The 27501-nt window shown below is 35.2% G+C and overlaps 2 protein-coding genes and 1 non-coding gene across 3 annotated transcripts in view; 1 reads left to right on the top strand and 2 right to left on the bottom strand.

Annotated features, from left to right (window-relative positions):
• The window catches only part of LOC118999794 (transcription factor BTF3 homolog 4-like), an 86082-nt gene extending 78281 nt beyond the window's left edge, over positions 1 to 7801 (top strand). The window contains 2 exon segments of the mRNA XM_037064525.1: positions 7302 to 7365; positions 7398 to 7801. Of these exon segments, the coding sequence (XP_036920420.1) occupies positions 7302 to 7365; positions 7398 to 7801 (468 nt within the window).
• LRP1B (LDL receptor related protein 1B) overlaps positions 1 to 27501 on the bottom strand; it is a gene marked incomplete at its 3' end in the record, with an annotated part of 1343287 nt that overhangs the window by 1238101 nt on the left and 77685 nt on the right. The window lies entirely within an intron of this gene.
• On the bottom strand, positions 11023 to 11129 carry LOC118999801 (U6 spliceosomal RNA). Its single transcript, XR_005069177.1, has one exon. It is a non-coding gene; the product is annotated as a U6 spliceosomal RNA (small nuclear RNA).

Genomic DNA, 27501 nt, shown 5'->3' with positions numbered 1-27501 from the left:
ATTCATGGTGTGGACTGATTATCACTCCCAGAATTTTCCTTAAAACAACAATAAAAATGCCTGCATATTTTGTAAAACATATCATTATTATTATAATAAGGAGAAATAAATTTGTTAAATCAAATTTCTTTCCTGTCATCTTTTTAAGATAAAGAATGAGATTAACCTCTGATTTCAATCATTTAGGTGGGGACTTGAAGCCCATTAACAGTTATTATTTGATTGTGCTCTTTGAAAATAACATTTTTTCTAGCTTCATTGCCCTTCTTTTTATTCCAAATGTATTTGATCATGTATATGATATTTGGCTGCACCCAATATTTACCTGTTAGATACCCTACAAGCAAATAGGATATCAAAACTAACTATAAATGCATCAATAAGGATTATGTCCCTTGCTAGTGTGCTTTTCACTAACAGCGTGTTAGTGTTCACTAAATGTATTCTAACACACTTGTTAGTGTGTTCTTCACAATTTTTCTTTATTTACCAAAATTGTTTCTTTGCTTTTATTGCAGATAAAAAATCTGCAAAAATTGCATGATTGGTCTTTAAAACAGGCTGAGATGGTATTTTAATGTCATCATTGCTCTATTTTCTTCTTAAATAAGTTTCTAAGTGTTCTTAGCCTTAGATAGACTGTTATTATTTAGTATTAATTTACTAGTAAGGTTGAGTTAGTGCTTTGGTTCTTAGCTCTATGGAAGATTGTAAAAAGCCTCTGGAACAGACCAGGTTCTGTCATTTTTTAAAAGATACTAGATTTTCTGCATTTCTCAATATGTTGCATAGTTTCACTAATTTTTAGCAAATTTATTAAACTTGTTGCTTTTAATTTGGATTAGTGTATGCCACTTAAAATCAAAATATAGTTCTCCATTAAAATTAATATAACATTTAGATAATTCTGTAAAGTACAGAATTTTTGTGTTTTTTTAAATAAGACCAGAGAACTTTATTCTTCAGAAAAAGTAACTAAGTGAAACCATTCAGGGGAATTTCAGGGGAAAAGGAGAAGGGTTCACAGGAACAAGTATAAAGGACACATGGACAAAAACTAGAGGGGGGTGGAAATGGGAGGGAGGTGGGGAGGTCTGTGATGGGAGTAAAAGACAGAAAATTGTACTTGAACAACAATTGGAATAATTTTTTTAAGGTTTACCCGGAAACACTATGAGAAAAAGACTGAACCGATTTAAGGTTACCAAGTTTTCTTGATGCAATCAAACTATAGCCTGCTCTCCCAATGCAAACCACCCTGCTCTCCCAAAATGTGCATGGCCTTCTGATACATGAACTACATCTTCCATCCAGACCAGCAAAACAGCAGAACAAGACTTTCCATTCCTCTGTTCTAGCAGACATGCTATAGGCTGTGGTGGGCCAGAGTCTTGGTTTTACTTTTATAAAAAGTAAAATAAGTCAATAAGTAACTAAGTAAATAAGTAAATAAATAAATAATAATAAAAAGTAAAATAAATAAATATCTGATCTCTTATCTTTAGATAATAGTCAGGTTTTCAGAGGATGTTCAAATACCTCCTGTAGTTTTCCACAAACACTACATGGTTCCCTTGAAAAGGTGGTGGACGGCCAGCCTAAGTCCTTTAATGCAATTATACATTTTTGGTGCCTACTTATTTAGAGTATGTTAGTTGAAGGAATTAATACTGAGCTGACTGCTTCTTTGTATGTATGTCTTAGTTTATTTTATTAGTAATCTTGACCATTTTCTATTTGGAGTAATGTGTGTTCATTTTAATCAGTAAGGCAATAGAAAAATTTTTAATATTTTATTTATTTATTTTTAGAGAGGGAGGGAGGGAAGGAGAAAGAGTGGAAGAGAAACATCAATGTGCAGTTGCCTCTCATGCATCCCCTACTGGGGACCTGGCCTGCAACCCAGGCATGTGCCCTGACTGGGAATCAAACCTGTGACCCTTTGCTTCATAGTCCTGCGGTCAATCCACTGAGCTACACCAGCCAGGGCTAGAAAAATGTTTGAAGTAAAACTCCATGCACATGTAAAATATATGGGTATATACATAGGTATTGTACACAGGTATTGTAATGCTTTGGTATTACTGCCTTTTTTAATGTTATGAACATAGCCCTCCAAATCAGTAGATGAGGATTTAGTATCTTTAATAGCAGTGAGATTGCCATCAAGTAGATTAACATATTTATCTAGTCTTCTATTGATAGATATTTGGGTGGTTTGCATTTGCTTGCCAGGACAAACAGTACTAGAATACATAAACTTGGTATCCGTATTCTTGCCTACTTGTATTTTTATAAAGTTGGTCAGAGATTATATATATTTATAATTTATAATTTATATATATAGATATCACCAGAATGCAAATGCTTTATGGACTTCAGCTCTCACTAGGAGTAACACTTTTCTCAATCTGGTTATAGAGAAAATTTCATAATTGTTTTAGTTCACAGTCTCCTGAAAACTAATGAGAAAATATATCTTTTAATAGGTTTATTGACAGTTTTTAATGTGAACTCCTATTAATATCATTTTCTTGTTTTTCTATTGTTATTTGTATCATTAAAGATCAATGGAACTTTAATAAACACAGTTTGAAAGAAAATTATATTTTATTCACATGATACACATATGCAAATTCTAATAAACTCTTTGGGTTTATATGGATATAAAAAGTGTCCAAAAAGAAATAAAGTATGTATTCCTAAACATCAGAGACCAAATAGAAAAGGTAGATTAAGCAGAGTTTGGGTTAACTATATATGTTTTTGTCTTTTATATGAAGGTTAGCCTAAACTTCATTTTAAATCTCTTTGTTTCACAGATTATTTAAATGGCTTACGGAAGATATATTGATAAAAATTGATGTGATTCTTTAATTTTTCTGTAAGGGAAATTATTTTTTACCTATAATTGTATTTCATGCCCTAGTATTCCTCCTCAAATTACCACCACCCCCAGGCCATTCCATAAAGTGTCCTAAATTATAAATGAGCGCTAAAAGCAAAAGAGAAGTTACATATTTTCACACTATCCACTTAAAATTCACCAAAAATGTCAAGAGCAATCAGGCCAAGTGACAGTAAGTTGATCTCACTTTATAGTGCTTCCAGTTATGGTTTTTCCTCATGTTTCCCAGAAAGGAAAAAAGGAAGAAAAAGTCAAATGATTACCGGAAAGATGCAATAATGATAAGACTTTTAACAGACAAGGAAAAATAAATAAATCTGTACCATCATGACTTGATTCTATTTTGGAAACAGACCTAAATATGTTTCATGAAAAAACTTGTTGTATAAAATTTAATAGCATATTATCTTTATTATTTTCTTAAGTAATCAACCCCTAGATACACACCAACACAGAAACATACATAGGACTATTCATGTGCCATAAAATTCATGATGAGGCCACTTCATATTATTTGGAAACATAATGTGTTTAATTATATTACCTTTGGAACTTTTGATTTGATATAACTCCTAGTACTTATACCATAAAGCTCAAGGTAAAAGTGGGCAAGCCAAATATTATGAATTCATTTTCTAAGAATGAAAGAAATGTGGGATTTAGATAAACAAAGGTCAGAATAAAAAAATAATATTTTTATAATGCACTATTCTTTCAACATTTACCAAGTGATTTTGCTTGTGTTAAACAGCAACAAAATCAATAATTATAATATAATGTCTCAAACGAATAGAGAGCCACTCTAAGGTGAATTTAAACTAAATTCACACCCTAACCTCTGAGACAGAAAATCTCAGGCTGATATTTTTTGTTCTAGTAGCTGTGAAAAGGATCAAGTGTGTATTTTTTAATACAGTACCTCATTCAATGTATTGATCTGGAAGAAATGAGAATACTGGAAGATATTTAATATTTAAACATAAAGGTAATATAATAAGAAAACCAAAGAATGAAAGAAATGAAAATAACATAGGGCAGAAAGAATGAGGCTCAGTGGAAAGAAGAGGTGGAAAGAAGAAAATTTCTGGTTGGGAAATAGTCATTGTTCAGGGTATTAAATGTTGCCAGCACAGTGGACCTTTTCTTGTAACCACTTTTTTTTTTTTTTTTTTTTTTTTTTTTGTTAAGAGAGACTGTTCTCCAAAAGCACCCAGAAAGTTAAGGACATGAAAAGGATGGCAGGGCAAATAAGATGTTAATGATGTGGCATGGGCTAAGTGAAAAGGAGCATTACAATTGAACTCTCCCTTTCCTAAGGAGTTAAAAGCTGATGTAGAAGAAAGGTGAGGAGATTTTGACTTCTGATACAGTGCCAGGGTTACAGCGTATGGGATAAAGTGGGGCATAGTGCTTATCTACTCTGTTTAAGGGGTGGTTGTGAGTCAGAACTAAAAGTATAAAAATGTGTAGATTTAAAAAAATAGCAGATAAGCCTAAGAAATAAAAAGAAATTAAAGGTAGATGTCTATTTTGAGCAAAGTCATTGTATTTGAGCTATAAATACAGTTCTGTTAATGCCATCTGGTGATACCAGGATTAAAACACCAGTTGATTTAATTGAAAAAAAGATATATTTTAACAATATATACATTTGAATAAGATATTCTACTAACATTCTACTAACATGCCACAGGCTCTTAGCAGTAATCCCACTCTTGGTAAAGAAGTATTTAAATATCAGGCAGAGACAAAATGTTTTAGGTAGTTTAAGGAATCATAACTTTGAAAAATTTTGTATATTTATAACCCAGGTCACTTGGTCCAAACAAAACATTCTTTCTGAATTTTTGTTTGATTCTTTTTCTTAAACTTATTAAATGACAGCAGGATGAGAAGATGGAGAGTAAAAATGATGGAAGAAAAACAAAAGACTCTAAATTAGTGTGACTATTTTGTCTTCCATTCACCAGAATAGTCATATCCTGAATTTATTTTTTAAAATATTTTAAACCATATATTTGTAACTTTCACATTCAGAAGTGTGCTTCTTTTAAATTAAACTCAAGTTATATTAAAATTAAGATACTAATTATAAACAAATTATATTTCTAAGCAATATCGGTTGATAACAAACACCTATAGAAATGCTTCCCCACCTCCACTTCCAACATTTTAATATGGACCCTGTTCATCAGTTATATAAAATTGAATTTAGTTTAAGAACAATATAATTATGAAGGAAATTTGACACATGTTTCACAAATTAACTCCTAAGTTAAATACATGTGAATGAGAATTATTGAACTTCCTGAGTTCCCTTTCACTGCCTGAGTGCAGCTAAGTGAGAGATGGTTACCACTGCTGCCAAAACGAAACTCAGAGTTTGTGACATTCCACTGAATTTACAATTTAATACAAACTATAAATGAGCCTTTTCAGAACAAACAGCTTAAGTTCCTTTTATACTTTGGAAATACATTGATAAATTAATAATGGACTTATTATTATTTGGAGTTATGAAAGTAGCTATCTGAAGGCTGAATATAAAGAGTCAAAAGCTTCTACATATACAAAGAAGGATGAGAGAATGATGTCTAGAAGACTTGTCACTTCCTATTACGCAATACTGTTGATTTTCTTCTCATGTATTTAGATTATTTTTATAATCATTTTAAATAATGGCACTGCCCATTAATGACAAATACTGGTACTTATAAAATTTTATAAAAGCTATACCAAACACAGGTTTTGCGTATCTCTGGACTATGGATCTATGTGAATTTTCTTTTCTTTTGGCTTTTACCTATTTTTATTTTTCCAAATAATTTTCCTTAATGTGTTCTGTTTTTATAAATAAAATAATAAATTTACTCAAATATTTTTTAAAAAACACTGACCTTAATTTCTTCAAATTTTTGGCCTGGCTGGTATAGCTCAGTGGATTGAGAGTTGGCCTGTGAACCACATGATCACAGTTCAATCCCCAGTCAGGGCACATGCCTGGGTTGCAGGCCAGTTCCCAGCAGGGGACTCATGAGAGGCAACGACACATTGATATTTTTTTCCTTCTCTCCTTCCCTTCCCCTCTAAAGATAAATAAATAAGATATTTTTTAAAAAAAATTTTGGGGAAAATATTGTGAATTGCCACATAATTACATCAATAAGTGGCCAAATAATAATTGATTCATCATGAAATACTAACTGATTAAAAGTTATAGGAGATTAGAATAGTAGATACATCAGAAGCATCTTTAATCAGGAAAAAATATTTATTAAAATGAGTAGAATGTGGTGATTAATTAAACTTATAACAGGTGACAATAAGGAAAAAATTTGAATTTATGAACCATAAGAAAGATTTTTGCAATTTGGTAAAGAGGGTATTTTTTAAATAAATCTTTTGAATATGACAAGAATCCAAATAGTCCTTATGGTTAGGATGATAAAGCAAATAACTTGAAATGGGTTTTCCCTTTGAAATACTTATTTTACTTCTAGAAATTCAGAAGTAATTAATTTACTGGCAAATAAGTTAAAGCAGAAGGGAGTCAGTTTTTGGCATTAGCTTGCCAGGTTTTGAATTCTAACTACCACATTTTCTAGGTATTTCTCAATTTGGAAAAAAAATCCAGTTATTTTTTTAAAATCTGTAATGCACTTCCTCATCTATAATAAGGTAATATTCTTTGCAAATTAAAGTTATATAAACTAAGGAATATGTATGTAAAATGCTTAGCACATAACTTGTGAATGGTGGGCAAAAATCTTTTAAAAAACTAAGATTTTAATGTTTAAAATGCATGCCTTTGGTTCTTGTGGAAATGCCATATTGATTTTTCCAGATGTACAATGAAAATTACATTAGTTGATTTTGTTTAAAAAAAATGCTTAGCACATAATACACATTCAATAAAAGCAAGTTATGATTATTCTTCTGTAAAGGGCTAAGATTTATCATTTATTACAAAAAGTAGATTTATTAAAAAGTTAGAAAATATAAATTGTTTAAGTGTGCCTTACATAAGACATTATGTAGTCATTAAAATTATGCTATAGAAGAATATTTAAATGGTATGAAAATATCTTCATATTTTGTTATTTAATAAAAATCCCACAAAATATGCTGTATGATCTCGTTACTACTTTTAAAATATATATATAAACATATATATACAATATGAACTAAATATATTTTGATTATCTCTGAGTGAAAATAAATTTAAAACTTTTTTCTTATCTTGCTTTTCCAAATTGTAATTTAAACACATACTACTTTTGTATCAAGAACACATAGGCCTCTGTTGTCTTTCTCTGTCTGCACTGAGGTAGCCACCTTGCTCTTGCCACAGGCTGATGTTGGAGGACCCTCCCTGCTTTAGGTTTACCAATAGCATAATCAAGACACATTAGCCAAACTTCAGCTTCAGCTCCAGAGAGGGGACAAGGGTACTTCTGGCAGGGAGAGGGGGCAAGGGTACCACTGGCAGAAAGAAGAAGGTGGTGTGTAGAATAGATAACGACTGATTGCAAAAAAAAGTCAGAGTTCTCTAAAAAATTTGCTGTAAATAATATAGCTGGTATTGAAGAGGGAAACATAATTATAGATGATGAGACCATTATTCATTTCAATAGTTGTAAAGTCCAAGCTTCCCTTTCTGCTAATACCTTTGTAATTATCAGTCCGGCAGAAGCTAAATCAGTCACAGAAATGCTTCCTGAAATACCAAGTCACCTTGGTGCTAATAGCTTAACAAGCCCTAGGAAGTCTGATGAACAGTTCCCAAGGCAAGTGGATAGCAAAGCACCAACACCAGAAGACACTGATGATGACGAGGATGTTTCAGATCTCCTAGAAAACTTTTATGAGACATCAAATAATGAAGCTAACTGAAATCTTTTCTGGTTTTGGAAAGCTGGCATGGGCTAGGTTTAGCTATGTCTTCCAAAGTATTACAGACATAGAGAACATAAAATGTGACTATTATAGTAATATAAATATTTTGTACATTAATAATGTTTTTGTTCAGCATTTTTCAGTCATTTGTTTCTGCATTTTGCACTTCCTCCCAAGATCTTTCCTTTTGGTCAAAATACAAAATATTGGTGCAGTTTGAGTTTTTTTTTTATTTTGATTCTTTGTTCGTTGTGATTTTGGTCTGTATATTTGTGTGGGCATGTGTGTATATAGTGGAGAGAAAATTGGAAAACAGTTCCATTTACCTTTCTCTTTCCTCCAGTAGAAATAAAATGAATCCTGACATTAAAATATGTAATAAAGACTATTTTTAGAAATAAATAAAGAATCTAAAATATCAAGTTTCCTGCACTATATATTTTAGAGAATATGGTAGTTGGTTAATTTGAAAGTTCTGTTCATTATTCATCAAGTTACAGTAATTTGGGGATAATATGTGAGTCCAAATACTGTAATCCATTTCAGACATCATTAGAAGAACAAGCTTGGAAATTACTCTCAATAATATCAGTCCTGAGTGTATTAACAAATACATGTTATGAAAGAAAAATCTGTAACTATTCAGAGGATATTGGAATCAAAAGCAATAAAGTAGTGTGGCTTATGAAAAATAAATTTATCCAGTCAAATTCAATAAATTTGTCCCCTAGTATAAAAACAGAATTACTGGATTACAAGAACACATTTAAACAAAGCCTGTCTTGAAATAACTTATGAAGTTTGTTCACAGAATTGATTCAAAGTTGAAGTAGAGGCAATTCTCTGCCTGAAAAATTGAAGACAGAAAAAATATAATATATGAGAATATTTTAAAGGATGAGGAGCTATTTGGTGGAAGTAGTCTGTATTATAAATTGTCTGATTTTATATCTGTATTTGTGACCTAGAATTGGGTGATAAGTTCTACATTTATGAAAAGCACACTTTATGTTAATTTGAAAAACAACTTTACAATTTAATACAGAGGGGAAAAGTTACACCTGCAAAGCTACTAATATAGAAAATTAATTTGGAGATCAAACTATTGTCCGAGGCATCATTGGCAAATACATTTTCCCATACAGTTGATTCTCTTTTCACTTTAATGCTATTTTCTTTAGCCATGCAGAAGCTTTTTATTTTAATGAGATCCCATTTGTTTATTCTTTCCTTTATGTCCCTTGTCCTAGGGGACATATTGGTAAAAATATTGCTGTGTGGAGCATCTGAGATTTTCCCACCTATGTTTTTCTCTAGGAATTTTATGGCCACAATAAACAAATCAACAAATAACAAGTGTTGGAGAGGATGTGGAGAAAAGGGAACCCTAGTGCACTGTAGATGGGAATGAAGACTGGTGCAGCCACTGTGGAAAACATTATGGAATTTCCTCAGAAAATTAAAACTAAAAAGAAAAAACAAAAACTAAAAACTAAAAAGTTTTATTGCCAAAGGTCAATTGCCTTTTGACCTGGCAATTCCACTGCTGGGATTATATCCTACGAATCCTGAAACACTAATCCGTAAGAATTTATGTGGCCCAATGTTCACAGCAGCACAAGTTACAATAGCCAAGTGATGGAGTCAATCAACCTAAGTGCCCATCAGTAAATGAATGGATCAAAAAGCTGTAGTACATTTACATGATGAAATACTATGCAACAGAAAGAAAGAAGGAGCTCTTACCTTTTGCGACAGCATGGGTGCAACTGGAGAACATATGCTAAGTGAAATAAGCCAGGTTGTGAAAGGCAAATACGATAGGATCTCACCTATAGGAGGAACCTAATCAACAAAATAAACAAGCAAGCAAAATATAACCAGAGACTTTGAAATTAAGAACAATCTGACAGTAACCAGAGGGGAGGTGTGCAGGGATAATGGGGGGAAAGGGGGAAAATGAGTTCAGAAATAGCTATAAAGGATACATGGACAAAACCAAGGTGGTTTGGAATCAGGGGAGGGAGGGAGGGATGCCTGGGGTGGGGGAGGGAGTCATGGGGTGGGGAATGCAGACAACTGTACTTGAACAAAAATTAAAAACAAAGAAAGAAATAAAAGTAAATTAAATGTGCCAAAATGTATTGTTTTTAAGAGAAAACAGGGGAAATAAGACAAGAGGAAAACATCTTAACTATTGTTTAGATAAAGGTAATATCTGGTAGTAGGTTAGTACTATAAGAACCACACCTGTGTTAACCCATCAATCCTCAGTTCAGTTCTAGGAGGTGTGTTTTATTCCTTCAATTTTACAGATAAGGATCCTGACGAACAGAGAGGTTAAAGAATTAGCCCAAGGTAACACAGTAAGAGGAAGAGCCAAAATGTGGCCTACCTAAAATGCTTTTCTTTAATTGAATTTCTGGAGTCTTTTGCACTGTGCTTTAGTTGTTGCATACAGGTGTGAAGTATGTCTCACTAGCTAACCGGCCCACTACCTTTCCAGTATAACTAAGGAGCCATATTGATGGACACAGCATGATTTAAAGAGACTGATATTAAATTTGCATTCTAGCCCTGGTAATTCCATCTGCAAGATGTGAGCTCTTGGTCAAGCCACTCAATTAAAATCTAGTGTGACTTTTCATGTCCTTAAAATAAAGGGAATAATATAATCTGTACTGTTCTTCTCAAGTCTAATATACGATTATCATCTAAAAGCCATTACTTTGTATTTCTTTAAAAACAAATTTTAAAATGTTTTATATGAGTCCTGGAGAAGGGTTGTAAAAGAAAAAAAAAAGAGTCTGAATTGAACTTGACAAGACACCATGATTGGGTTGGACAGGAGAATTGCTGTCCACCAAGACTCACAACCTTGTACGAAAACTACCAGGTCATGGAAAGAGAAGCCTGAAGAAGAGGGGCACTGGGCTTTTTCTTTCTCTTTTATGTAAAGCTTTTTCTCTTTTTTTAGTAATGGTTGTCATATTTTTAATATATATTTTTTTATTTTTTAAAGATTTTATTGACTTATTTTTAGAAGGAAAGGGAGGGAGAAAGAGAGGAAAGAAACGTCAGTGTGTGGTTGTCTCTCATGCGCCCCTTACTAGGGACCTGGCTTGCAAACCAGGCATGTGCCCTGACTGGGAATTGAATCAACAATGCTTTGCCTTGCAGGCCGACAATCAATTCACTGAGCCACAGCTGCCAGGGCAAAAAATATGGAACATGTCACAGATTTGTTTGTCATCCTTATGAAGGGACCGTGCCAATCTTCTCTATATTATTCCAATTATAGGATATGTACTGCCAAAGCAAGCACTGTAAGGCAGTCTTTATTTTGAAACTTTTACTAGATGATCCCCCTTAGAAGACACTATAAACACTACCTTTAACACTATAATGGGGGAAGGAAAAGCTTGTATTCTAGAGATAGTGGTTTATGAAGGTAGAATAGCTGGGGGTGGAGGGTGGGAATCTAAGGAGGAGAAACTTGCAAAGAAGAGTATAGAGAGAAAGGAAGGAAGCTCTTGTGAAATAAAGGTTACCTCAGTTGCCCAGTATCTCTTTAGAGAGTTGAAAATCCTCAATCACTCTTCAAAGAGACCGGAACACAAGGCAGGAGCTAGGGCAACTGCCAAGACCTTTTTTTTGTTGTTGTTCTGAGGAGTGCCCATCTCTGGTGCTTGATCTTACTGAGGCTTTAAGTCAAGTTGTGAGCCTGACTTGAATTGGGATCCTCTACAAGCTCCTAATAAAGGATGGTAGTACCTAGGGAATGACTAATTTCTTGCTATTTTTTGAAGCAAGTAGAAATCTAGGGCTCTTAGAAATCCTAGTTAAGCTAATTGCTCCTATTGCCCTAAAGTTAAGGAGAAATGGGGGTAAATCGTCATGGAGGTGAATCACAAAGGTCCAAACGTATTCCTAACATTTGACTTTTGCATCTAGAAGTTAATTTGACAATAGCAACATAACATCAGTCAGAAACAAACTAAACACTTTTGGCTTCCTACTACCATCATTACTAAAAGGTCGAGTGTGGTCATCATTTTAAATTTACCTTTGAAATATTGTAGACATACCATTCATTTTTACTTCACTTTAGTCTGGGAGGATTCCTGATCTATACACTGTTGCAAAGCATCATCCTAGATTGACTCTATCTGCTCTCACTTGCAATGCTAGACTTAACAACTGCTTTTCTTACATTTATTCATCTAAAGAATCAGTTCTCTTCCTGTTTCCCTTCTGTCTGAATTTGCAGGGTGGGGTGGTGGTGCCAGGAGTGTTGTGTCTGCCAACAGGTGGCTAGACATTAGATCAGTCTCTCTCGATCAGCCAGTCCCCATCTGCTAGCTGGAATCACCATGTGTTCATTCTGCTTATTACAGCAGCTGAGCCTCAAACTGAGTTCTTTGTGGGCTTCAGACAAATGCTTAACAAGGTGAGCCAAAGGGAGTCTGGCCATTAGGAGCTGTGTTAAAATGCCCTCAGCTGGAATCTCTTTCTTATGTTTTTCAAGTGTTGCCTACAGTTTCCCCTGATAACTTTGCCCCAGGACTTCATTGTGGCATCAATCAGACATGGGGATGATAGTTGATAATTCAAACAAAAATGTTTATGCCATGCTACTTTTTTAGGTTTTACATCTTATTTTAAGTTTAAAAGTGTTTCATGATTATCAACATCCCAGCTTAAGCATTTTTGGTTTTGAAGGGGAGTCTTAGTAAGGACTTGGAAGATAATCACATTGTGAACATTGCCTGAAGAGATCTGGAATCAGAAACCATACATCACAGGGTTAAGTGGTACAATGGTGGCAGTTCAGCCTCAGGATGAGTTCCCCATTGGTTTATCAATAATAATTCCAAGGAGATCAGATGGACAGTGCAGCTCGCCGGAAGGTAATTCACATTCTGTGCAGGGCCTGGTACAGACTAACCTGTGCCAACAAATACAATCATTATCTAAATTGCTCTAACAATTTATCTTAGGTTCAGACATTTTCTAAAATGGATTTACATTTTCCAAATGTTCTTTAAGCACATTTTATTCTCTTCATTTTCCATTCCTATTCTGTTCATGCATGAGTGATACTGTAGGTGGAGTACAACTGGTGGGGAGGATCCCATTTTTATAAAAACTAATTATTACAAATTCTTTACATGCAATCCAATTGAGCACAGGTCTGGTAATTAGCAAAGACCCAAGTTGGTCTAAATCATATCCCTTCACAGAATAAGCAGAGAGGCCTGGGTGACAGTATGTAATACATGAAAGCATTTTTATTTAATTGAGGTTTGAAGTCTGTGGGCTCTTCCCAGCAGACACAAAGGCAAAACTGTCTCAGAAAACCGTGGGCAGGCATTTGAAAAACACATGAAGAGCAACTTCCAGCTGAGCCAATTTTTGTCAAACATCATATGGTGTGGCCAGTTTCGGCTTTCCTAGTAGAATTTGAAGCCAAAGGAACCCAGCCTAAATCTCAGCCACCTTGTTGTGCGAAGATGTGGAACAAGGAGACTGGTGTCCAGATGGGAGAGTCTTTCAATTGGCGGAGTGTGAACCAGTGTGGGCACAGGATGCAGACACATCCTTGCTGCCATCATCATTACTGACTCGAAAAATGCATTAGGAGCACTGAGGAGCTGCTGAGAGAAGAAGCTAAGCTGTCTGCAGCTTTGAATCATATCAGCACACGAGGGAGTAAAAGAAAAATGTGCATTCCTTGCAAAAGTGCTTGAAAATGCTACTTTAACTCATTTAATACTATAATATGTGCTTTCTTGTCCATGTTTTCAGGCCATTCCTTTTTTCCTTTCTCCTCTATCCCCAACTGCTTATTATATTAGTTCAAAATCTGTTTTTATAGGGAGATTCTGTGCCTGAAGATGTAAAGCCAGTCTTAAATAATATTACTAAATACAGTATCTATGAATCAGAAAAAAACTTCTGTTTCATTGCTAAGGGTGATAGGAAAGCTCACTTCTTTACCAATGAGTTACTTTTTAGATTCAGCAATCATCATGCACATAGATGGCTGCCCACACTTAACAATCTGAGCTGAAGTTGACACCCCTTGCCTGAACACCAAGCTTGATACCCTTTGCTGCACAGAAATCGTTTTATTCGGGTAAACCTGCAGGCTTTCCTATGTGTAAGGACATCTTTCTGGAATGTGAATTCTCCTGGAGGGGCCTCAACCTGCAATCATCCTCTCATAGCCTGTCAGGGGTAAGGAAGCAACATGAACACATGAACCAGATAAAGTGTAGGTACTCCCAAGTAGAATGTGCAGAGGAGAATAAGGGAGGAACAGGAGATTATGGTACAACTGAAAAAAAAATAGGCAGTTTTCCTAGGTAAAGCCTATTTGCATAATATCCCTTATTTATCTATTTCAATAGTAATGAACACCTTACCTTCTAGTGTAGGTATGCAAGGGTTTGAAACAAAAGAATACTTGAAAATCATCTAGAGAACTCCCAATATAATTTTTTTCAGGTCCTACCTCATACTGACTCAGAATTTCCAGGTATGGTATTTAGGCCTGTTTGTGCATTTTGAAAAACTTTTAGACAACTCAGAGGCACATTCCTAGTTAATAATAAAGGTGTAGCTGCTCACTTCTGTTTGGGCTTTACCTGGGAACCCACTATACCCTCATTCAACTGTCCACCGTGACTCCTGTTCAACTTGTCTTCTACTGTAAGGTTACGACAAAATGGAAAATGCAACAAGGTGTAAAGCAGGATGTTATTGCTTAGGGCTGTACTCCCCGCCCCCAGAATGTTCCAGGAAGATGAGATGAGTGGTTAGCCAAGTAAATAGCCAAATAAGGTAAATATGTGGAGCAAGGGAGACCGCCAGAATCTGCCCGCCAACGAGTAACCCCGCCAATCAAAAGAAAAAGCTGTGTTCAATTGCACCAATTGCTAACAGCCACATCTGCTTCTGGATACTGCTTGTTTGCTGTGCTCTATAAAACCCCTGTAGTCTGTAAGCCAGGCGCGACGTCCATACTGCAGCTCTGAGGAGCTACGTGACTCCAGTCACAGTTGGGGAAGTTCGCCCCTGCGCAGGTAAAGCTTTTGGCCAATAAATAACATCACGAGCTCTAAGTGCCTGGACATTTGGTTTCTCGCCATTCGAATACAACACTACTTAGACATGAACATTAAAGAGGTCAGGTGAAAAATGCATTTTTTTACTGCTCTGTTCTGTTCCTTCATACTTTTCCACACTGGAATATAAAGTCACCTAATTTCTTCCTAAAGCCCAGAGAAAATGACTGTGTGAAAGTTTTCACCTCTGCTTTCTTAGTATCCAAGCCTGTTACCTCTTTGATTTGGGATGCAGTATAATATCCTGGTTTCCAGTCTCTCAAGCCAGACTATCTAGTTGAAAGTTCAACTCCGCCACTTACTAACTATATAACCTCAGAAAAATTACTTTGCTTCTGTATCTTAGTTTCCTCATCTATGAAATAGAGACTCAAATCTCATTAGGCTGTTACAGGGAATAGTTATTATATGTAAAGCATTTCTATAAGTGTCTGAACATATTTTTCCTCACAGCACTCTTCAATCTAGATTTTTCTATGGCATGTGACAATATTTTCCTACTCCCTTTTTAAATTTCTCTGTTCTACTTTATGTGACAACACTCCTGGTTTATCTCCAGCCTTTCTCATTATTTATTCACAATGTTTTTGAAGAAGAAGGGTTTTTTTGCCTTTGTTCACCCACGCAACATAGCACTCCTCAAGGTAATCTTATCCACTACTGAAATGTAAATGACTTTCTCATATTACCAAGTTTCAGACTCAACTATTCCTCTTATTACAGAACATTATATTTTCTCTTATCTTTACTCCTATTCCATATATCAATAGAGGTTGTCTGCTACAGTGTTGGGGAATTATTGCCAAAGTTACGATTTTTAAAAACTGGAACTCTTTTAGAATATAGAAAACACCCAGAATCTTAAAATATAACTGCACTTATGAAAGTGGTTCTTCCTTTTTTTTTCCATATGAGAGTGGCATAGCCTCTAGTTCATTTGGTGACAAGTCCATTATATGATGCTGAAATTAAGGTGGACAAGTTTTCATTTGTGTCATCAAAAGCCTGGTTCTACAAACCTTTTCGTATAGGCTGTAGTATTTTTGGATAAATGCTGTGTAAGCATCATCAACTGAGGTTTCATATTTAGTTCGAATAGCTTAACACTAAAACTAATTTCTGCTTGCAAAGTCAATCCACAGAAATTTCAATGAGAAAACCACACACAATGATTTCACAGGAGAGTGAGTATGTTGGCAGAATTTGAAAGGAGGCCAGGGAAGGATAGCGGCAATAGAGTTTTCCATAGAAATTTTAAAATATAGTTGTCATTATTATGGGGGCAGGAAATATTACTGCCCTTGTAATAGAAATATGCACAGTCAACTTACCATGCCATTTAGATTAGAGGTTCAGAAGATTCAATTATAATGTAATTGACTATTAAAGTAACTAAAGAAGAAAATCTATATCACTCAAAGTGGATTGAGAAGCAATAAAAATAGAGGAAACAAGTCACAGTGACAAATCTTAGCATCATTAACCCACATTCTATTTTTTTTTAAAGCAAGCATCTCTGCTGGTGGCCTTAGAATATTCTATATCCTAATGCCAATGTCAAGGCCATACTTCATGAGAAGATGGATGGTGAGAGTTGTAGCCAAGGACTCAAAATATTCCAATACCTTTAAGCAAGTTGGTTGCACCAGGCTATGCTTACCCAAAGCTACTAAATGTTCTATTATTTTAGTTCTACTTATTCTGATTCTAGAGCAACTGCCTGATTATATTTTAACTTTTCTTTTAGGGCAAGAAAATTGTTTGGGTATGAGAATAAAAGGTTTAAGTTCCCTGAATTACATTTATTTTTTTAGTTAATGTTTAATTTATGACAATCTTCCTGTGATTGTGTGTCCTCAGAGAATGCACTGGACCTATAGACTTCCTTGACATGAGATTAACACTCTCCTCCATTGTATAGCCTTAGTTCTTAGATCAAAGCCTTAGCTTCTCTCATCTGGATTACAGGAATAGGCTTCTAGCTTCTTGTCTATGGTTTTACTCTTCCATTCATCACTTACAGTGTTTTCAGAATGACCTTCTTCAAATGCAAATCTTGTCATTTTATCCACTTGCATAAATTCCTTTAATGTCTCCCCACTGCCTACAGAACAAAGTTTAAATTGCTTAGCTGGACTCAAGGCATTTTGTGCATTTCTAGCAGTTTCTACTGCTAGAAATGACCTTCCTCTTCTTTCTGCTTGCCTAAAAATAAGTCAGTGTTTTGGTCTTGGCATGACTGTTAAGGCCACTCTGAATATTCTATTAGATCATTCTTTTCTCCACATCTATGTTGTATGTGCATCATAATAGAACTACAATGCTTTATTGCATGTATACTGCATATATCTGCCTTAATCTCTTTTATTATGACCCCACTGAGTTTAGTGACCGCATCTTGCTCACCTGTGTAGCCAAAGTACTTATCATAATATTTTGCCTATATTAGGCACCCAATATCTGTTGAATGACCTAATCATGGAGGTAGCAATTCGATGTTGGCATTATAAATAAATAAACAAATAATTAAATAATACTTATTAAGTGCTTATTGTAAGCCAAAGGCAACATTGAATTCATTTTAATTAATTGATAATTAATCTCTAGATTATCTGGGAAGAGATTAAAGAAAATAAATATAGTAAATAAAAATTCTCATATAATCTACTTTAGAAATGTAGTAAACTAAAATAACACTAAAGATAATAGCAATACATTTAGTTAAATGAAAATGTTTAAGCTATATAAATTGTACAGATTCATGATTCTATATTTAGCAGTTATATTTATCTTGACATTAGAATCTTTTCCCTTTTTTTCAGTTTTTAAAACTGTCTATTCAAAACTGAGGAAGAAAAAAGATATTTAAGAAAACAGTAAAAAGTAATTACTATTGTCACTATGCTTTATACCAGCCAATATTTTTAATGAGATCATGGTTTCATTTTATTTTTAAAATGACATTTTCTTTTGTTTTGCCTCCTGGGCATTTATATCTGTGGCAAGTTTCAGTTCTTCTGTTTTTACAAATATTTCTTTAGGGCCCCTCTGCCTATCTCCTAAGTATTTTGAAATGCTCTTGAGAACTGTTTGGATGACAACCAGTGCTGCAAACTGCAAGTGAATGGGCCTTAGAATTGCACAAATAGCAAACCAAAGTACTTTATAATAACAAAGTCAGAGACTGGGGAGTCTTTATGAATAGCTTACTAAGCACCTATATTCCAGTTCCTCAACTGAAGCCATCTGCAAAGAGGAGATGCTAACCTTTGTTCAGAACTGATGTTTTTAGAGAAACTGTGTCTGTCTGTTTTTATAACTATTTAACTTGAATTTCCACAATTAAAATATACTTCCCCCCAGCACCCATTTGAATGTAGAAATCTCATCGCATAACTAATTCCACTCCAGCCAAATTTCTTATAGGTGGAAAGCATTTGACCTTGGAGAAGCATTAAAATTTTTTTCTATGCTGGGGATTATTTTTTATTTATTTGTTTAAGAAATGAAAATTATCCATATGAAAGACAAAGCCTAGCACAGAAATAGATGTTTTGTGATTTATTGTTCAGAGGAAAGGATGCAGCAATGAAGTGCAGATGGCATAAGAAAGTAATGGGTAAATATTCAGAAGCCAGAATCAAGAGACCATTGAAGGAAGACATTCAAGGGAGACTCGCCTAATTCTTCAAGCTCATACAGGAAGTCACAGGAAGAAATTAGGTGATTTATGAATAGGATTCACACAATATTTTCCTCAGTTAGAAGATGAAGCTCTAAGCAAGTTAAGAAAAGGATTCAAATAGAATGGGAACCCAAAGAGTTCTGTTGTATCATCAAAATGTCCATACTACCCAAAGCAATTTACAGATTCAATGCAATACCCATTAAAGTACCAATGGCATATTTCACAGACATAGAACAAACACTTCAAAAATGTATATGGAACCATAAAAGACCCTGAATAGCAGCTGCAATTTTGAGAAAGAAGAACGAAGTAGGAGGGATCACAATACCTGATATCAAACTGTATTACAGGGCCACTGTAATCAAAACAGCCTGGTACTGGCATAAAAACAGGCACATAAACCAATGGAACAGAACAGAGAGCCCAGAAATAAACCCAACTCTCTACAGTCAATTAATATTCGACAAAGGGGGCAACAACATAAAATGGAGTAAAGACAAATGGTGTTGGGAGAACTGGACAGCTACATGCAAAAAAAATGAAACAAGCACCAACTGACACCATACACCAAAATAAATTCAAGGTGGATAAAAGACTTAAATATAAGCCGTGAAACCATTTAAGTCCTAGAGGAGAGCATTGGCAGGAAAATCTCAGATATTCCACGCAGCAATATTTTTACTGATATGTCCCCTAGAGCAAGGGACATAAAGGAAAGAATAAACCAATGGGATCTCATCAAAATTAAAAGCTTCTGCATGGCTAAGGAAAACAGTATCAAGATACAAAGAGAAGCAACAGCTTGGGAAAACATATTTGCCAATGATACCTCAGATAAAGGTTTAATCTCCAAAATATACAAAGAACTCACTCGACTCCACTCAAAGAAGACAAGCAACCCAATTAAAAAATGGGCAGAGGACTTGAACAGACATTTCTCCAAGGAGGACATACAGAGGATCCAGAGACACATGAAAAGATGCTCAATATCTATTGCTAGCTATCAGAGAGATGCAAATTAAAACCACAATGAGATACCACTTAACACCAGTGAGAATGGCTATCATAAACAAAGAAACAACAAGTGCTGGAGAGGTTGTGGGGAAAAGGAGACCCTAGTTCACTGTTGGTGGGATTGCAGACTGGTACAACCACTATGGAAAATAGTATGGAATTTTCTCAGAAAACTAAAAATGAAAACGTGCCTTTTGACCCAGCAATTCCATTATTAGGAGTATATCCTAAGAACCCTGAAACACCAATGCAAAAGAACCTATGCACCCCGATGTTCATAGCAGCACAATTCACAATAGCCAAGAGTTGGAAGCAACCTAGATGCCCATAGGTAAATGACTGGATCAAAAAACTATGGTACATTTACACAATGGAATTCTATGTTGCAGAAAGGAAGAAGGAATTATTACACTTTGCAACATCATGGATGGAACTGGAAAGCATTATGCTGAGCGAAATAAGCCAGGCGGTGAAAGACAAATACCATATGTTCTCACCGTTAACAGGAATCTAAACAAAACAAACAAGCAAGCAAAATATGACCAATGACACTCAAATAACAGGCTGACAGGGTCCAGAGGGGAGAGGGGAGAGAATCATAGGGGAAAAGGGAATGGACTCACATGAACAAGTATAAAGGACACATGGACAATAACTAAGGGTGGGGGGTGGAAATGGGAGGGAGGCAGGGAGCATGGGGCGGGGTCGGGCAGGGTTGGGAATATAAGACAGAAAGCTATACTTGAACAAGAATTAAATAAAGAAATTATTTTTAAAAAGAGTTCTGTTGTTGTTTTACAATAAATAGACTGTTTCAAAGCTTGAGTAATGTAGTTTAGAGAAAACATTTAGTGAGAGCATTCTATTACTCAGTGGAAGGTAAAAACAAAGTGTGAGCATTACTATTATTAATTCTATTAGAATCTCATAGAGTAGGATATTCAGTGAAGTATTTTTTTTCTTTTTCATTCTATGGCAATTGACTTATTGGAGGGTTGAACAAATATGAATGTGATATCTAGAAACCTTAGTCTCCTATTTCAAATTATGGAAACCTAACAGAAGCAGAATCAGTTGCCGTGAAGGCCAACGCTACACTAAAAACAAGAGCTGTTTGAAAAGAAAGAATGCCATCTTCCAGCCAGGAACAAGGTCTGCAAAGTATTTTTTTAAATCAAATTGTGTGAGGGTAGGAAAATACGGGAGCTACATGTATGGGTTCCCACCCCAAATCTGGCATTGTAGGGGAACAGGGTATCTGGGTTTTTGATGCTGGAGATATTGAGACCTCTCCTCACTCAGCCTCTCTAGAGGCAGACTCTTTCAGGAAAAGAAGCTAAGTAAGTTATGTTAAAGAGCAGAACACCAAAAACCCAGACTTGATTGGTGTGCATTGCCTAAACTGAGTATACAACTGCCTCTCTTTCTCTATAGGGAGTCTAGATAGGGTTATTATATACATTAATGACAACTGCAGTGAGTGGATTCAAGTATGGTCTTACGAGTTGAATTTTGTTTGTCCAAAAGTTATGTAGAAGACTTAACCCCCAGAATCTGTGAATGTGCCTCATTTAAAAATAAAATTTTTCAAATGCACTCAAGTTAAGTTGAGGTTATTGTCATGAGCCCTAATTCATCATGCTGGTCCCCTTATAAGAAGAGGAAAATTTGAACAGAGACAGACAGAGATAAGAACATCAAGGCAAAGACAGATGCAGAGGGATGATGGCCATATGAACATGGAAATAGAGAGCTGGAGTTATGCGGCTATAAACCAAGCAATGTCTGAGTTTACCAGAAGTTGGAAGAGGCAAGGAAGAATCCTGTCCTATAGGCTTTGGAGGAATGCAGCCCTGCCAACTCCTTGACTTCAGACTGTAGTCTCCAGAGCTCTGAGACAACAAACATATGTTTTTAAGCCACTCATTTGTGGCACTTTGTTATGGCAGCCCTAGGAATCTAATACAGATACCAACCCATCACAGGGTCAACAGCAACTCACTACAGTGAGCAGTAGCTGAGATTAATAGAGGAGACTCTCTGAACTTTGAATTTTCTAGGAATCATTTGCATTACCTCTTTTCAAAGGGTTGATAGCAGTCGGGGTATCTTAGTTCTTCAAAGGAGAATCACATGAATTCCAGTGATATCAGGGAATGTCTTGTAATTATCATGGGAATGATGACCTCAAGTACCAGAGATGGCATTCTTTTAATAAAGACTTATGAGATGCACAACAGTAGAAGCAGCTTGGAAAGGGAACTTTAATTTCCTCTGTGCTCTCGGAACCATGAAATCTTGAAGCAAATCTTGCTGAAGCATCATAATTTTCCTAGGTAGGGAGGTAACCCTGTTCTCCAAGGTGGACAGGCACTTCCATATGCAGAAGTTACCCACAGCCTAGCCACACCTTACTAAGGTCTTGATGCTTATTAGGATATAGAGCTTCTTAAACAAAAGTCATAGAGAAATCCTCATTTGGGGACTATAGGAGTTGGACTTGAAATACAAAATATAGGCTTTAACTCTAAGAAAGACAATAAATTATTGGCTTAAGGGGGAAAAATGCATGCAATGCATGTAATAAGGCTGGTAGACCCTCAGATTCATCTAGTTTACCCCATCACGTTATAGATAAGAAAACCAAGGGCAACAGGATTGCACACTTTTTAACCAATTTGAGTTTCTCATATGCTATCTCATATTCATAGTACAATGTATCATTTGAAAATTATGTTAGAGCTCCTCAGGCTGATGCCAGTGTTGATTCAGTTATTGACACTGACTCATTAAGTCATCCTGAGAAGTGAACTTTCTTCCAGTGCTTCACTAATAGTTCATAAGAGGCACCTTTTTAAAAATTGCATTTCTTTATTTGTGTGTATGCAAATAATGACATAATTCATTCATTCTATTATTTGAAAAATACTCTTAAATTGAATTTACCAGAGTGACTGGTTAATAAAATTATATAGGTTTCAAGTGTACAATTCTATAATACATTATATGTATATTGTATTGTATGTTCACTACCCCAAGTTAAGTCTCCTTCCATTGCCATTTATTCCTTTTAATACCCTGTTCTACCTTCCCAACCCCCTTTCTCCGTGGCAATCACCATGCTGTTGTCTTTGCCTATGAGGTTTTTTATTTTGCTTAATACCTTCACATTTTTCACCCAGCCCTCTAACCCCATTCCATATGACAACTGTCAGCCTGTTCTCTTCCTATGAGTCCACTTCTATTTTGTTTGTTAATTTATTGTGTTTGTTGCATTCTACACATGAGTGGAATCATAGAGTATTTGTCTTTCTCTGACTGGCTTATTTCATTTAGCACAATGCTCTCCAGGTCCACCCATTCTGTCTAGAGGGTAAGATTTTCTTCCTTTTAATAGCTGAGTAGTATTTCATTGTGCATTTCCTTCTATTTCTCATGGGAGATCCACTGCTATTGGTCATCATGATAGAGGGTTTGATATCCTTTTCATTTATCTGAATTAATTTTATCATATCAGTTAGTTCTTTAGGCTGGTTTTAAAATTCAATAAGAAGAATTGTTGAATTTTTTTTTAGATTTTATTTATTTATCTTTAGAGGGGAAGTGAAGGAGAGAAGTATCAATGTATGGTTGCCTCTTGTGAGTCCCCTGCTGGGAACTGGCCTGCAACCCAGGCATGTGCCCTGACTGGGAATCAAACCACAATCATATGGTTCGCAGGCCCGTGCTCAATCCACTGAGCTATGCTAGCCAGGGCTTGAAATTTTTTTAACTCTTGATCTATTTTTACAAAGATACATATAACCCCTAGGAAAGAAAAATTGCATGATGTATAATATCCAAAAGTCAATAATGTTTATCATAATGTGTTCAGGAAAGACAAAATTACACTATCTACCTATAGGAATATTTCAAGTTTCTGTATTAGTTCTGGGAATGAGTATCTACTGGGTTGGCCAAAAAGTTCACTGTTTTTTTTTGCTTTCCTCCATAAAATGGCTTTAGTAGTGCTTAGTGGTGTTTACTTTCATTTGAAACAATTTTCTTAGATTGTACTGTGATAGCTGTCATATCAGTGTGCCTTTAAAAATGATCAAAATTGGTGAATTTTTGTGTAGTCATTTTAATATTGAAGATGGAAGAATATATGGAACATTTTTAACATTTTATGCTTTATTAATTCAGGGAAGGTAAAATTTTAACTGAAACACAAATAAAGATTTGTGCAGTATACGGAGAAGGTGCTATAGCTGGTCAAATGTGTCAAAAGTGGTGTGACGTTTTGTGCTGGTGATCTCTCGCTGGATGATGCCCCACAGTCAGGTGGACCAGTTGAAGCTCATAGCAATTAAATTGAGACATTATTTAAGAACAATCAATATTATACAATTGGGGATAGTCGACATGCTAAGATATCCAAATCAATAAAATTATTGGTGAAAATGAAAAATGTATCTTTTATTTTACAGAAAAAAAATATAGACTTTTCCCCAACCCAATATAAATGGTAAAAGTAAAGGGAAAACAATGATATATTCTGCTAAATTAAACCAAATTTTTCCACAACTGGTGAGTTTTTTTAAATTGATTTCATAGACAGAGTGTGAAGGAGAGAGAGAGAGAGTGGAAAATTTGCTTTTCCACTCTATTGATGCATTTTCCACTCAGTTGATTCTTGTATGTGCTATGACAGGAGATTGAACCCACTACCTTGGCATATCAGGACAATGCTCTCTGCCAACCAGGGAACAGCTGGAAAGTTTTTATTTATAGCTCTGCTACTTTCCCCAAGAAAGAGATAAACTTTCAACTTATACAAAAGTCAAAATGCTTTAACCATCAAGTGAACTCAGAACATTTATCTTATTTGTATAACATAGACACACACAACACAGAGTCTCTATGTGCGGTTGAACAGGTTATAAACTCCATAGGTCAACTCAATTCTTCTCACAGTAAAAACAAACAGAAACATATATTCCTCCCATCCAACTACTAACCAGGCCCGACCCTGCTTAGCTTCCGAGATCAGACGGGATTGGGCATGTTCAGGGTGGTATGGCCGTAGACAGAAACATATATCCCTTTATGTTGGAGAGCACACACCCAATGAACATGTGACCCACGACAGTGGCCCTTTAAAACATACAGCTAAATAAATAAAAATAAAACTCACATTTTCAGACCTTATAAAATTTTATGACACACTTTTTAAGTTAGTAAGCTACATCATCATAGTCTAAGGGTAAAGTTAAGTTTTATTAGAAAAACTTATTCTTAATGAGGACACATAGATGTGAGAGTTCCTCCACTTCCAATTTTTTATTCCTCAATAAGCATTCTCTTTCATATAAAAATACTAAATATAATTTAATTTCATATAAATTACTAAAGTGAAAAATGTACAGACAAATATTGACATCATCCTCCCCTCCACTTATACTGGATCCTTTTCAAATTGCATGTGATTAGGGAATGCCTACATTTGTGAAAAGACAAACAAAATATGTATAAAACAAGAGGGTCTGCTAATGTTTTTCCAATTTGGAAAAAAAAATAAAACATGCATTTGATCACATACACAGACACACTGGCACATGCCTGCCAGCACAGAAAGTAGAAATGTAAATAAACATCTAAGCCCTATTCAGAGCTCTAAGGAGAAACAACAACAAAAAACTGTGTCCTTGATTCAAAATGAAGAAGAAAAAAAGAAATGGGAGAAAACCTCAGGAGACAATTAAAATAATTCTAAAAAATGTGGATGGCACTGGGAGAAGTTATTTAAACTTTGTCTTTTTGTTCTGTTACCCTTTCTTCTCTAAATTCTAATCAGGTTGAATATCTAAGGAAGTGGCAGTGCACTGCTTATCCTACTTTCCTGAACATTTCATTTAGTAAAACCTTTGTCACAGAAAAACAAACAATACCTAAATCCAAAATAAATAAATGCATAAGTAAAAACACAGAGATACATGCCTATGAAAAGAAAAATGTGTTTTCATTGTCTTGACTCAGGAGGCAAATGCCTGGATTTTGTTTTGTAATTGCAAATGTAGCGCCGTCAGTGGAAAGAACCCAGACTCTGCAGAGAGGTGGGAGTACATTACCACTCTGGTTCTAGCCTACACCACCCTGTGACTGCCAGCAAATAACTTAACCTACACAGACCTCAGTTTCCTCATTAGAAAAATGAGGTAAAACTTTTTCTTCACTTGAAACATTGTTTAAATGACATAATACAATGAAGCTTTTCTGTCCTTTTTACTACTATTAATAAAACATTTTTGATTAGTATAAAGAATACCAAACATGCATAAGTAACTTGACATACAGACTATATATTCTATAGAAGGGAAAGGCTTATCCCTGGAGAATAACTTACTTGCCTGCACACCTGGACTCCACTGAACCCATATTGCTCACCCTTCCTGATATACATTTTGTGACAGAGTTGAGCACACTACATTTCTTTTCCTTCTCAAAGTACAGATCAAAACTAATTTCTTTTATGAAGTCTGTTTGGATTGGACACTCTATGAATCGAGTCATTATGGCAACATTCCTAGACTGTATATGAAGAGATATCTTTTCAAATTCACCACAAATCAATTCTGAAAGGAGGTAAGGTATAGCAATAAAAAATCAAAAGAGAAAAAAAATTAATAAATTGGTTTGTGAACGCTAGGAAAGGGGTATTTTAACTCCCCAAAACCATCACTGTGTCATTAATTGATATCAAGTCAATGTAATGTCATCTCTTTTTCTGAGGGATAACTGCACTGGTAGATCATAGAAATGACATATTTTATATTTCCATTTTAGTAATATATTCAATAAAGCTTCCCATGGAATCGTTATTGCAAGGTTGATAAATGTTGACCAGAGGCCAACAGTTGGAATAAGGGCACTGCAGGGCTCCTCTAGGCTGTCCACATCACAGCTCTGTATTTCAGTGCAGTCAGTGTCAGTACACTTACTATTTACATTGTTGGGAATCCAATAACATGAATAGGGCAACAGCTAATGAATAAAAGTATTGCAAAATCCCCCAAACTAAACTTAGAAGCTCAAAGTAAGATTAACATAAGAAAACGAATGTAAAGCTTTGCACTTGAGTTAGAAAGTACAATATCAATGTGAGCTTAATGCCCCTGAAGCATGGCTGCAAAGATGCAGGTAGATATAAATGATACTCCTCCCCCCCAAACAACAATGACCCTAACTCTATTATAGTTTGTTTAAAAGTACTAAACAAACTCTAATTTTTCCCTGCCACAGCTGAGTCAGGCTGGACTATTAGACACTAAGTGAAACCAGAACTGGAGAAAATATAAAGAATACAAACAGAAGACTTCGAATCAAATACCACATGATATGAAGTCAAAGAAAAACTCCCTTCTAAATATAGAAACTACTTGTTTCCCAAATCCACATTATATGTTATACTATTCAGCCATAAAAAGAAAATTTTACCTTTTGCGATGGTATGGACAGACATGGGGAACATTATACTAAGTTAAATAAGCCAGTCAGGGAAAGACAGATACCACATGACTTCACTCATATGTGGAATCTAATGAACAAACTGATCTAACAAGGAAAATGGGGATAGACTCATAAATGGAGAGCAGGATGACAGCCAGTAGGGGGTGAGGTGAAAAGGTAAAGAGATGGAGGAAAAGACAAAAGGACTCTTGGACATGGACAACAGTGTGGCGATTGCTTGGAGTGGGGATATAAAGGGACTAAATGGTAATAGAAAAATAAAATAAAGATTAAATTAAAGAAAGAAATAATTACAGGAGAACTCGATTAGCTATAAAGTAAGCACAAAACAGAAAAAATCAATAAAGTCAAATACT

The sequence above is a fragment of the Sturnira hondurensis genome, unplaced genomic scaffold, assembly GCF_014824575.4.
Source record: "Sturnira hondurensis isolate 20B ecotype Veracruz unplaced genomic scaffold, ASM1482457v3 Scaffold0015475, whole genome shotgun sequence".
NCBI lineage: Eukaryota > Metazoa > Chordata > Mammalia > Chiroptera > Phyllostomidae > Sturnira > Sturnira hondurensis.
The sequence above is the reverse complement of the archived record's forward strand: the minus strand, read 5'-3'. Positions and strand labels throughout refer to the sequence as shown.